This window comes from Odocoileus virginianus, chromosome 4 (assembly GCF_023699985.2).
Source record: "Odocoileus virginianus isolate 20LAN1187 ecotype Illinois chromosome 4, Ovbor_1.2, whole genome shotgun sequence".
In the NCBI taxonomy this organism is placed as follows: Eukaryota; Metazoa; Chordata; class Mammalia; order Artiodactyla; family Cervidae; genus Odocoileus; species Odocoileus virginianus.
The window spans coordinates 25,193,750-25,207,706 of NC_069677.1; the positions used below are offsets into that span (position 1 = coordinate 25,193,750).

The 13,957-nt window shown below is 38.6% G+C and overlaps 1 protein-coding gene across 2 annotated transcripts in view; it reads left to right on the forward strand.

Moving 5' to 3' along the window:
* The window catches only part of PARL (presenilin associated rhomboid like), a 54,283-nt gene that overhangs the window by 6,941 nt on the left and 33,385 nt on the right, over nucleotides 1–13,957 (forward strand). For both annotated transcript variants that reach the window (XM_020879937.2, XM_020879938.2), the window contains exons 2-4: nucleotides 2,278–2,467; nucleotides 2,923–3,063; nucleotides 5,952–6,000. In XM_020879937.2, coding sequence (XP_020735596.2) covers nucleotides 2,278–2,467; nucleotides 2,923–3,063; nucleotides 5,952–6,000 — 380 coding nt within the window. The remainder of the gene's footprint in view (nucleotides 1–2,277; nucleotides 2,468–2,922; nucleotides 3,064–5,951; nucleotides 6,001–13,957) is intronic.

A 13,957-nucleotide genomic window follows, 5' to 3' on the forward strand; every position in this document is an offset into this window, starting at 1 on the left:
CCTCTTGCCTCTTTCCAGTCAAGTCCCACTTTAGGCAACCACTATTGATTTTGATCACCACAGATTATTATTTTTTAACTACAGATAATTTTTGCCTATTTTTCAACTTCGCATATATATATATATGTATATATATATATATATATGTATATATATATATGTATATATATATACATGCAATCACACAGTCACATTATGTGCTCTTTTGAGTTTGACTTCTTTTGCTCAGTAGTGTTTTTGAGATTCATCTGTGATGTGTGATCAGTAGTTTTTCACTGAGTAGTTCAGTTAGCCCTGTGTATCTCCAGGTTTCTTATCCATGGATTCAACCATGTTGATGGGGAATGTCAGCTATATTTTCTATAAGGGATTTGAACATCCAGAATTAGGTATCTGCAAGGGGTCCTAGAACCAATCTCCCATAGATACCGAGGGACAACTGTATTCTGTCATATAAATATTTACCAGAGTTTCTCCTTCCCCCAGTTGATAGCAATTTAAGTTCCAGTTTTTTAGCTGATAGAATTGTGCTGCAATGAGTGCAAGCATTTTAAACAGTGCTTAAGATGGAATTATTCATCTCTCCTTCTAGTTTCCTGTTTTGGTGCTTCTGATTTTCCTTGTCTTAGTGAATAGTACCACTTTCCTTTCAGTTATTCAAAATAAAACCAATAATTGTTCTTGATCCTTTCTTTTTTCTGAAGTAATTGTTGACCCTTTCTTTATTAGGGATTGGCCTTGGTGGTAGAGAGATAATGAATACAGAGGTGATAATCTAGTTACAGTACAGCCAGTGAATGAGAAAAGGCTAAGAGTATATCCAGGATATTTTAGGACTCTAGGAGTACAAAGAATACATTCAGCCTGGGGGAGTTGAGGAATGCTTCTTGAAGGAGGACATACATGAACTGAGTTTTGAAGGGCACAGAAAAAGTTATAGAGAAGTGCATCCTGCAACAAAGGAGTAGCATTGCTAAGTTTGATAGGATGATGAGAAATTTACCATGTGGTTTGAAGCAGGGGAATGATAAATATATTTGCGTTTAATAAAATGTGGAGGGTGAATTGGAGTAGGGCGGTATTAGAAGCAATGAAATCTGTTAGGAAATGGTAAAGTATTCAGGCCCGAAGAGATGAGCTGAGGGATTGTGTTGGAATTAAGGAGAGAATGTTGGTCCTCTGAGAGAGCATTTGAGGAGGCGTTGAATGTTTGTGGAAGAATAATATGAGGAAAGAAAAAGAAAAGGCAACATGTTAAAACAAAATGTTTGAACTTTAATAAGCTGTTGACATAAACTATGCATGAGATAAAGAACTAAATGAAGAATGGAAAGAATGTTATTTGCCAGAGTTGATTTTTAATTAGATGGTAACAATTAAGGAGATGGTAAGAATTAAGGAGAGAGAATAATAACTTAGATTAGATTTTTAATCTTAGTGGTTCAGAGAACTGTGGGACCACTGAAGGAGTAAGGAAGTCGGAAAATGGAGCTGTTTGTAGAGGGGGCTGAATTCCCTCTTGAATACATTGGTTTTTGAAGTAATGGGGAGCATGCCTGCATGCTTAGTCATGTCCAACTCTTTGTGACCCCATGGACTGTAGCCTACCAGGCTCCTCTGTCCCTGGAATTCTCCTGGCAAGAATACTGGAGAGGGTTGCCATTTCCTTCTCCAGCCAAGTAGAAATATTCAATATACAGTTGGAAATACAGGATAAGAAAATTGAGGCTGGGACTCGAGACATATATTTGAATCACTTTCTTGTTTAGATGTCATCCAGGCCACAGAAATGAAATTTTTCTTTTTATTCAACCAGAGTGTTTCAGGGTGTGGGTTATAAAGAAGAGAAGACCTGTCTGATTGCTTTCAAGCAGTTTTATGAGTGTAGCAAGGTAGTATATTTAGAGTATAATGAAAGCAGTCAGGAAGAGGCCTCTGCCTGGTCTACCCGGGAGAAATTACCATTTGACAAAAGAAAAAAGCTTTTTATAGGATTGTAAACTGTGTGGAGGATGAGTACAAATTGTTTTACTTATTGATACACAGTAATAACCCAAACATGCCCTGTAAAGCTGCTGTAGTTGGTCTCTCCTTTTCCAGAAGAGCATAGTTCATTGTCTTGACTGAGTCCTACCTGGGAGTAGTCGTCTTGGTGGCTTTGGGGCTGCGGAGTGAGAATGAACTGAGTCGGTGATGTGCAGGTTAAGAGGGGAGGCTCATAGAGGTTGCTGTTTGCAAGATGCAGTTCAGTTTCTAATATGTCATTTTCTTCTATAGGTTTAACTTTTTTATTCAGCAAAAATGTGGATTCAGAAAAGCACCCAGGAAGGTTGAACCACGAAGATCAGACACAAGTAGTGAAGCATACAAGAGAAGTGCTTTGATTCCTCCTGTAGAAGAAACAGCCTTTTACCCTTCTCCCTATCCTATAAGGACTCTTGTAAAGCCTTTGTTTTTTACTGTTGGGGTAAGAGCTCACATTACTACGAGTTACCTGCATTGCTTCAGGTGTGGTGTTAAAGTACTATTTGTCTTGTTTGGCCTCCCTTACTGACACATGGAGGGGCGTCAGAAGGATCTGGAGTTGTGATTATAAGAGAACAGGAATTCAGTAATTGCTGTTAGCACATGGTTCACTCATGTAAGCCCTGAAGAAGAAACTCATGGGCCTCTTATTTGGTCTAACATTACAGGTGATACTGAGTTGATATTTTGAATTTGAAAAAGTTCTCATTGTAAACAGGTCCCAGGGTACTGTGAAGTTAATAAAATGGGAAACAGTGAAATGTTCACCTAATAAGTTCCAGTGTACCCGATGTTTCTTATGTTCATAAAAAGCAATGAAAATGAAATAATATCCTTGAAACTATGGATAGGTCTATTTCTTTAAAAAATTTTTTGTAATATATTTGTTTTATGTAGTTTACAGGCTGTGCATTTGGATCAGCTGCTATTTGGCAGTATGAATCACTGAAATCCAGGGTCCAAAGTTATTTTGATGGTATAAAAGCTGATTGGTTGGATAGCATAAGACCACAGAAGGAAGGAGACTTCAGAAAGGAGGTAAAGATAAAGATGGCTTTTGTTTATTCTCGTTGATAAGTTTTTGAAGTCTGGCTATTGTGAAGTGTGTTTAATATCATCATTAGCTCAATAGATATGAAATCATTGCACTTAATATTATTCTTTATTCATTGTAGTAGTTTTAGTCACTAAATTGTGTCCAACTCTTGGGACCCCATGGACTGTAGCCCATGAAGCTCCTCTATCCAAGGGATTTCCCAGACGAGAATACTGGAGTGGCTTGCCATTTCCTGCTGCAGAGGATCTTCCCAACCCGGGGATTGAGCCCTCGTCTCCTGCATTGCTGGTGGATTCTTTACTGACTGAGCCACCAAGTATTAATGTTTTATATGGCTGGCACTGGTTTAGTTAAGTGTTCCAAGAAGTTTGTCCCTCTACCCACATATATCAAGAATCACCACAAATAGTTGTTAAAATCACTGTTTGGGATTTTCTTCCGGCTCTACTAATGGCCACTGCTTTTACTTGCACCATCTGGATGGCTGATTTTGGAGTATGTATTGGAATCAGAGGGCGTTTTATGTTTGAGGGGTAGAGATACTGTGTGGATTTTTAAAAATTTCTTAGTGACATGATGTTTCTATCTTTCTGATAAATACCTACCGTTGATGTTTCTAACTGTGCTTGGATTGAGGATGCAAGAAGAGTATAAATGCAGAGCTTTTAGAACTTTTCATCACTTTGTGTGCATGTTAAGGGCCTTCCTCGCCTTTTAGAGAAAGCATACATTTTATTTCATTTGACAGTTTATTGAGCAGAGCCCATAGGCCAATTTGTGGATCTTTTGTTTTCAGGCACCTCCTTTTTTTTTAAAATGACAACACACTGCCCTTCCAATTTGGAGATGAGTTGGTGTCCTCTTCAGTTTTCTCCTTCCGCTTTTTTCCTGGCCAGTGAGAGGTTGAGAGGGCAACGATAGGTTTTCTTTTTCTTAATGATAGTTGAGGTTATTCTAAGTAGGGAGGATTCTTTCCTCCTTGTTTCTCCAACAACACAAGAAGCATGAGCCCTACCTGTTCTAGAGAGGCTTTATGTCAGAAGAACAGTTGATGTAATTTTGCAGGTAAAACCTGCAATAATGAGCAATAGTTTTTATTTAGTACAATATGTTTGAGAAGATAGTAATGCTGACCTATTCCACATTTCTGGATCCCTTTAAAAGCTACAGGCTGCTGAACTATAAAGTTTTGGTATCCAAATTGTTCCTTAAAATGGTGAAAATAACACAAATGGTATACATAATCTTCATCCAAAGATGAATTTGTTTGAGATAGGTAAATGATAGGATGTAAAATGTAAAATCCTGTTAAAGTTGAAATAACGCATAAATAAAACATGGGAAACGAAAGTCTGGGGAACCCATGCCTCACTAGTGCATATGCAGCAAGTAAGGTGTGAGAGCTCACATACATTTAATTTTACAGTTGACCCTGGAACAATGCAGGGGTTGGGGCACTGAACCTCCACGTAGTTGGAAACGTGCGTATAACTTTATAGTTGGCCCTCCGTAACAGTGGTCTCACATCGGTGGGTTCTGCCAACTCCAGATGGTATAGTACATATGGTGTAGTACATATTTACTGAAAAAAGTCTGCATTTAAGTGGACCAGTGCAGTTCAAACCTCTGCTCCTCAAGGGTCAGCTGAATTACAAAAATGAAATCATTGTTGAATATGGATCAAATATATACTGATCTGTAACTTCCTTTTTTTTTTTTTTTTAACCTTGGATTTCTTTCAGTATTAGTATACACAGTCTGGCTCAAGTTTCATAGTGAGAACATGTATATATTTTTTTAATTAAAAAGCTTTAATCACAGAGGGAATTCCCTGGTGGTCCAGTAGTTAGAACTTCCAGCTCCCTCTACAGGGGACATGATTTCAATCCCTGGTCAGGAAACTAAGGTCTTGCATGACACATAGTGTGACCAAAAGTCAATAAATAAATTATACATGAATAAAACTTTAATCATGGAAAATTTCAAAAGTAAAGTAAAAGAGTAAAGAAGATAAAATAGTATAATGAACCCCTGTCATCCTGCATCAACAGTTATTGACACACAGCAACTTTGTTTCATCTAGTTCCCTTTCTTTCCCATCCTTCCCCACCACTAATTATTGTAAAGCAAATTCTGGACATCAGCTCAGCATGCTCAGTCACTAAGTCTTGTCTGACTCTGTGACCCCATGGACTGTAACCCGCAAGCCTCCTCTCTCCATGGGATTTCCCAGGCAAGAATACTGGAGCTGGTTGCCATTTCCTTTTCCAGGAGATCTTCCTGACCCAGGGATTGAACCCGAGTCTCCTGCATTGGCAGGTGGGTTCTTTACCCACTGAGCCATCGGGGAAGCCCCATTCTAGGCATATATCAATTATAAAAATTTCAACGTGTGTCCCTGATAGATTAGGATTCTGTCTTTTTCTAAACCTCAGTCTAGTATTATACCTTAAAGTAAGGTATTTTTTGGTAGAAAATATTCTTGGTTGGAATTTTAAAACTAGATTGGGCCTTGGTGAATAATCACTTATTTGATAGTATGCTAGGTGCTTTACATATGTACTGATATTCCTCACAATAATACTGCTAGGTATCTGTTACTATCTCCATTTTATGTATCAGGAAACTGAAGTTTAGAAGTAATTTGTCGAAGGTCTATGCTCAGTGGTTCTGTGTAGAGAATGCAGGCTGTCTGACTGTAAAACACCAGTGCTTCCCACTCTACCACATATTTATTACGTCTGTTCAGTAGAGATTTTTACTGATGAGGACTCTCATTTATGCACAAAGCATCTTCATTCTTGCTTTTCATTTACATAGACTGAAAGTATTTACCATATGGTGATAAGCAATTTTCCTTCTGTTTTAGATTAACAAGTGGTGGAATAACCTAAGTGATGGCCAGCGGACTGTGACAGGTTTGTGTTAGCTTACACGTTTTAGCCATTCAAGGGAAGAGAAATCAAACCAAAAGGTACAGTATGTCATAGTCAATGGCTTTTGTACCATGCTCATCAGTGGTTTAGAAGACAGAATTTCTGTACCTTCAGGCTAATGTAATGGTTTGAAAATATTGTGGCATAAAGGTACTGTATATATGAGGCTCTGGGTTATTTTCTAATTATGATCTAGTATGATACTTATCAAATGATCTCTGTTGTAAAGTCCTAGCTTGTGAATAGCTTATGAGTAATTACTACTGTCCTATTAAAGTACTCAAAGGGAATGCTGATTAAGTACCTTATTTATGCAGCAGACTTTATACATATTATCTCCCTACCTCACAGGGTTGCTTACAGGGTAGTTATCTCCCCTTTTACAGATAAGGAAACTGACTTTCAGAGAAGGAACTTTTTGAAGGTCACACTACTAGTAAGTAAGAACTGAGTTTCAAAATCCAGGTCTGTCTCATCCTAGAGCCAGTTTTCTCTTCTACATCATGCTGTTTATAAGATCCTCTTTAAATGAGAGCGTAACATGTATATCACCATGATAATTTCATTTGTTTTTGGTAAGCTTTTATGGAAGACAGCTGGAGAAGGAAATGGCAACCCACTCCAGTATTCTTGCCTGGAAAATCCCATGGACAGAGGAGCCTGGTAGGCTACAGTCCAAGGGGTTGCAAAGAGTCTGACATGACTGAGTGACTTAACTTTATGGAAGACAGTTCTGGCTCTTCAAGGTAAAACTTGTGCAATATTTTAAAAATTGTGAAAAAAAATTGTGCAATTAGTTATTTGAGAATCTCAGGAAGTGGATTTGTAAGTTAACAATTGTACAGATAAAGGAAAAAAGTCTTCCTAGAGAAATAGCAAAACACTGCTTTCCCTCAAATATGGTTAGACTTAATGGTACTCTTAATTTTTGATACCTACTTTAGTGGAGAAAAGATGCATTCGTTTCTTCATTCAGACTGTTTCATATGTCTGGAAAGTTTAATTTTCCTGTCTCTCTGGTGGAACTGATCCAGTCTTCAAGCTTATGGTTTAGACATTACTTCCTGCAGGAAGTGTTTTTTTTCTGAACTCGTTGCACTTTTTAATAACTTACAATGCATGTAGATGACACCACCCTTATGGCAGAAAGTGAAGAAGAACTAAAGAGCCTCTTGATGAAAGTGAAAGAGGAGAGTGAAAAAGTTGGCTTAAAGCTCAACCTTCAGAAAACTAAGATCATGGCATCCGGTCCCATCACTTCATGGCAAATAGATGGGGAAACAGTGGCTGACTTTATTTTTGGGGGCTCTAAAATCACTGCAGATGGTGATTGCAGCCATGAAATTAAAAGATGCTTACTCCTTGGAAGGAAAGTTATGACCAACCTAGACAGCATATTAAAAAAGCAGAGACCTTGCCAACAAAGGTCCGTCTAGTCAAGGCTATGGTTTTTCCAGTGGTCATGTATGGATGTGAGAGTTGGACTGTAAAGAAAGCTGAGCACTGAAGAATTGACGCTTTTGAACTGTGGTGTTGGAGAAGACTCTTGGGAGTCCCTTGGACTGCAAGGAGATCCAACCAGTCCATCCTAAAGGAGAACAGTCCTGGGTATTCATTGGAAGGACTGATGTTGAAGCTGAAACTCCAGTGCTTTGGCCATCTGATGCGAAGAGCTGACTCATTGGAAAAGACCCTGATGCTGGGAAAAATTGAGGGCAGGAGGAGAAGGGGACGACAGAGGATGAGATGGTTGAATGGCATCACCGACTCAATGGACATGGGTTTGGGTGGACTCCGGGAGTTGGTGATGGACAGGGATGCCTGGCATGCTGCAGTTCATGGGGTCACAAAGAGTTGGACATGACTGAGCAACTGAACTGAATGCAACCTGCTTTATATAATTGTACATGTGTCATCTTTGAGAACAATGTTGAGATTTTTCATTTTTGCTGTAACTCCTAGCATATATGTGGCACACAGTTAAGTTCAGTTGCTCAGTCCTGTCCGACTCTTTGTGAACCCATGGACTATAGCACGCCAGGCTTCCCTGTCCATCACCAACCTCAGAACTTGCTCAAACTCATGTCCGTCAAGTCGATGATGTCATCCAACCATCTCACCCTCTGTTGTTCCCTTCTGTTCCTGCCTTCAGTCTTTCCCAGCATTAGGGTCTTTGCCAATGAGTCAGTTCTCCCTATCAGGTGGCTGAAGTATTGGAGCTTCAGCTTTAGCATCAGTCCTTCCAATGAATATTCAAGACTGATTTCCTTTAGGATTGACTGGTTTGATCTCCTTGCTGTCCAAGGGACTCTCAAGAGTCTTCTCCAACACCACAGTTCAAAAACATCAGTTCTTCAGCTCTCAGCTATCTTTATGGCCCAGCTCTCACATCCATACATGACTACTAGAAAAACCATAGCTTTGACTAGAAGGACCTTTGTTGGTAAAATAATGTTTCTTCTTTTTTAATATGTTGTCCTGGTTTGTCATAGCTTTTCTTCCAAGGAGCAAGGGTCTTTTAATTTCATGGCTGCAGTCACCATCTGCAGTCATTTTGGTGCCCAAGAAAATAAAGTCTGTCATTGTTTCCCCATCTGTTTGCCATGAATGATGGGACCAGATGCCTTGAGCTAAGTTTTTTGAATGGTGAGTTTTAAGCCAGCTTTTTCACTCTCCTCTTTCACTTGCATCAAGAGACTCTTTAGTTCCTCTTTACTTTCTGCCATAAGGGTGGTACCATCTGTGTATCTGAGATTGTTGATGTTTCTCCCAGCATTCGTGCTTCCAGCTTGTGCTTCGTCCAGTCCAGCATTTAACGTGATGTTCTCTGCGTATAAGTTAAATAAGCAAGGTGACAATATATCTGGCACATAGTAAAGACATTCAGTTAAAATCTGTTGAGTGACTCAGTGTTGATGAGATCTTGAATCAAAAGGTTGAGATTTTTCAAAGTATATTGCCAGCTGTATAATTGATTAGTCCGTGAAGTCTTAATAAATGATAACTTTCAAAAGTAACTCTAGTAACACTTGGGTTTCCATTGGAACTAATTGGGATTTTTGGTTTGTTCGCTTGTTTTTAAAAATTAATAGCCTTTAAGGTAGCAAAGTTTTGATTTCTTTTAATATTTTCAGAGTGCCTCACAGTTGATACCTAGTGTTCTTTGAAGATTATAAAGAGTTTGTCATTTAACATTTGAGGAAACCTGGGATCAGAAATTAAAACCTCTTTCGCGCCAGGAAATAGTTTATTCAAAGAAATTGGTATTTGAAGGTAGTTAAAAATTGGAATTCTTTCCCTTAGATGACATTGCAGTCTGACTAAGAGCTTGAGTGTAAAGTACTTCAAATCACATAAATGTGAATGGTCATGCTAAAGACCTTAAATATTTGTTGTCAGGTTCATTAAGTGACTTTTAAAGGCTGAGGAAATGCTCTTTGATCTGTTCAGTGTTATCTCAGATTCCTCTTTTGGGACCTAATTATGCTGATAGCAGTGAATCTAGCCTTGCAACACTTGTTCGTGGCGCTTTATAATCGGTTAGCCACATACTAGGATTTCAGTGGTTAATAAACTTATGCTTTAGTTATATCTTTTCTTTTTTCAGAGGTGCCAGTTCATTCCACTGATTTGCTTATTTAGTGCTTTGGTTGCTTCCTTTAGGTTGATCTGAAGTGAGGTTGGCTCAGCTGGCTTTTATTGAGGATTGATTTATGGGGTAACAGATTTATTCTGTGTCACCTTTTCCTTGAATTGTGGATGTTCTCTGAGTGGTTTTCTTTTTTCTTTTTGTGTTTTGAAAGAACTTAAGTCCTTAGGCTGACCTAGGGAGTCTCCAAGGTCTGTGAGACGAATGTGCTTCTTTGCTCTGTAGTATTCATACCTAGACACTGGCAGCTTAAAATCTCTAGCAGGTTAAAGGTTTTGCAGTTTTACACCAAATGTTTCATGTAAGAATTCCTTGCTGTCTGAATCTGGGTGGCAAGATTTTGGTTATAGCAAATTCAGACAGCAATATGTTTTATCCAGATGCATTGGTTTCCTTAGTTTTAGGTGTAGCAAGGGGTATCTCAGGTTTATTCACATCCCTTTGGATTCTTAGGTTTGGATAAGAACAGTTTAAATCAAAAGGGATTTACTTTACCATAATTTACTTTATCACTGAGGTGAAATTCAGTGGCGAGGTGAGAAACCTTCTTTAGAGCTGATCGCAGCTGATGGCCACCCCTGGCTTTTGACCCTTCTACCTCAGTTTGTCCCGGGAGTCACTGTGTTAGTATCTACCAGAGAACTGGTCTTAATCCTGTAACCTTTTTTTTTTTCTTATCTACTTTAGGACTTTTTTTGGGTCTTAACTGTTATACAGATACATCTCCCTAAACTTCACATTGCTCTGAAAAAATTGTTAAAAGTTCAGTTGGTGTTTGTAGGATGAAGGGGGTTCAAGTAGCATTCTTCAAAGTTAGAGTCATCCCTGGTACTTTTATATTTCAGCTAGTCTCCTGTATTGCCTTACTCTGCAAGAATTTTAAGCCTGTACTGGAGGTCCCCAGGCAACCCCCACAGAGAGTATTTCCCCTCTATTTCTAGCTTTTAGAGGTGCCTGTGAGACACTTGTCAGGTTTTCCTGTTAGCTCAGCAGAATACTGACTCTATTGGGATTCAGGTAAAGCTGAGAGGGAAGAACCCACCAAATTATTGTATCTGAGCGAGGAGGGGACAGGGAGAAGGAATATGGGGAGCACAATCTCAACAAGATGGTGTCCAGTTCCTTTACTAGTTCATATCTACTGTCAGCTCCAAAGTTTAAGCATTGCTGCACCCCAGGCCCTTGATCCTTGTGTCCCAACCTCTAAAGTCTATTTTTTTCTTCTTTGCTCTTCTGTTTATACCAGGATTAGTTTATTTTTTAGTTTTAGTTCTAAGGGAAAGGATAACAAAATTAATGCTCGAGTGCCAACTAAGCTGCAAGTACCATGTTAGTAGGTACTTTGCAAATACACATATTATTGTTAGTCCTTATTATTAATCTTAAGTAGAAGTATCCTCATTGTTCAAATGGGGTAACTGAAGCTCAGAGAGGTTAAGTAACGTGTCTGAGATCACATAGCTAGAAAGGCTGGAGATGGGAAACAAACTGTTTAGTTCAGAAAATACAGCTTTTATTACATCCTTTTACTTTCTGCTGTAGCAAACCTCCACTCATTACTTTCCTGATAAACCACACAGCCTTCTCTGATCCCAGGTGTCTGGATGCTGATTCATAGCCCAGATAGCTGCAGCAGATTGTCCCAAGGCAGCAGGCGTCTATCATTGTGAAATGAATAAATGTGCATGGTAACATTAGAATAGTGTTAGAGAATATATAAAATAAAAAATAAATCTCACTATAGACTTCCAGTTCCATTCCCCATCCATGACCATTGCCTTTTTAGTTGCTTATGTATTCTTCCAAAGCATCTGTTTTATATGCATTTATGTTTACATCTAACTATGGCTTAAACAATAAATGGTAGCATGTAATACATGTTACATCTTTTTTTTTTTACTTAGTATTTTAAAAGGGCGTTCCTTACTGATACAAGTAGATCTATTGTATGCTTTTAAAAAATGTTTTATTGAGCTATTTTTATACCACTTGCCCAGTTGTTAATTAAGCTATTTCCCTCTTAGTGATATTTGTGAAATTTGACATTTTCACTGTGAGATATGTATTATAAATATTATTACTCAATTAAAAAAAATGTTTTATTGAAGTGTACCCAGAAGAACAGGCACATGTCAGATGTGCAACTAATTTTCACAAACTGAGCACATCTACATAACTAGCACCTCGATCAAGAAATGGAAATTACCAGCATCCCAGATCAGTCTTTTGAATGGTGCTTTGGTAGTCCATGCAAATGAATACTGTTATAACAGGTTTTTATTAATGGATATTTAGGTTGTCGTTAGTCTTGCTTTCATAGGAAGATGGAAGATGGATAGTCTCTTTGGATTTCCCCTGATTCCAGGATGCTGTGGGACCAGTGCTTAATTTGTTTTGTGGATATTTTCCAGGAGGAGAAATTATAGCCACTGTGTAAGGCCGACAGAATGATCCTTATGCCTGTAGTCCTGTTTATCAGGGAACCTGAGGTAGGGACTACTTGAACTCAGTTCTTTGGCTGCTGTGGATGTATGTGCTTGTCAGTGTGTGGACTGGCCACGTCTAGCTTCAGTCAGATAGGAGACTTATGGAGGGATGAACTGGCCCATCTCAGAAACAGAAGGGATGCTGTAATTAGCTACTGAACTCCACTGGGATAGTCTTTTTTCAGGAAAATAGAGAAAGAGGTTGTATCCCCTTCCTTGGCCAAGGAGGAAGATAGACTTGAAATCATTGAACCCCAAGCAGTGCTTCCCAAATCAGTGTATCCTTTTTTTAATTCATCATTAAAAATAAAAGCACAGTTCATCCTTGGACACCAATGTAGAGGTTAGGGTGCTGACCCTCCACAGAGTCAAAAATCTGGGTATAACTTTATAGATGGCATTTTGTTGGATGTTTTACATCTGTGGAGGACTTCCCTGGTGGTTCAGACGATAAAGAATCTGCCTGGGGTGCAGGAGATCTGGGTTTGATCCCTGGGTAGGGGAAATCCCCTGGGGAAGGGAATGTCTACCCACTACAGTATTCTTGCCTGGAGAATCCCATGGATAGAGGAGCCTGGTGGGCTACATACAGTCCCTGGGATTGCAAAGAGCCACACACAACTGGAGCAACTGACACATACACTGCATCCATGGATTCAACCAACCATAGCTCATGTAGTAACATAGGATTTATTGTTGACAAAAATCTTCATATAGGTGGACCTGTGAAGTTTAAACTTGTGTTGTTCAGGTGTTAACTTGAATACATGTCAGTGGTTTTTATTATATTCACAAGTTTGTGCTACTATCACCATCACCTAAACCCAGGGTATTTTCATTATCCCATAAAGATACCCCATAGCCAGTGGCAAGTCTCTCCCTGTTCCTCTCCATTTATCCTTAAACAACCACGTTCTTTCTCTGTGAATTTGCCTGTTTTGGACACTTCATAAAAATAGAATCACATAATATGAGGTATTTTATGGCTGCTTCTTTCACTGATGTATAATATTTCACTTCTTTTACTTATGTGTAATGTTTTCAGAGTTCGTTTACAGTGGCGTGTGTCAGTATGTGCTGCTTTTTATGGCTAAATAATATTCCATTATATGCATATATCACATTTTGTTCATCTGTTGATGGACATTTATTTCCACTTTTTGGCTTCATATTATGATAATGCTGCTGCCAAACTTTCATATATGTGTTTTGTGTGGACATATGTTTTCATTTCTCTTTGAGTATACCTGGAAGTGGAATTGTTGGGTCATATGGTATTCTGTTTAACTTCTTAAAAATTGTAAAATAACACATAAAATACACCATTTAAACCATTTTTGAGTGTACAGTTCAGTGGAGTTAAGTATGTTCACATTGTTATGAAGCATCTCCAGAACTCTTTTTTTGTTTTGTGAAACTGACACTCTGTACCCATTATACAATGATTTCCCTTTATACCCCTTCCTCAATCCTTGGTAACTATCATGCCACTTTCTGTTTCTATAATTTGACTACTTTAGATACCTCATATAAGTGGAGTCATACAGTACTTGTCTTTTTTGACTGGTTTATTTCACTTAACATGTACTCAGAGGTCATCCATGTTGTAACATGTGACAGGACTTCCTTTTTTTAAGGCTGAATAATTTATTCCAGTGTGTGTATGCACCACATTTTGTTTATCCTTTTGTTCTTTGATGGCCTTTTGCTTCCACCCCTTGACTCTTGTGAATAGTGCTGCCAAGAACGTGGGTGTGCAAATCACTTTGTGTCCCTGCTTTCAGTTCTTTCGGATATATACACA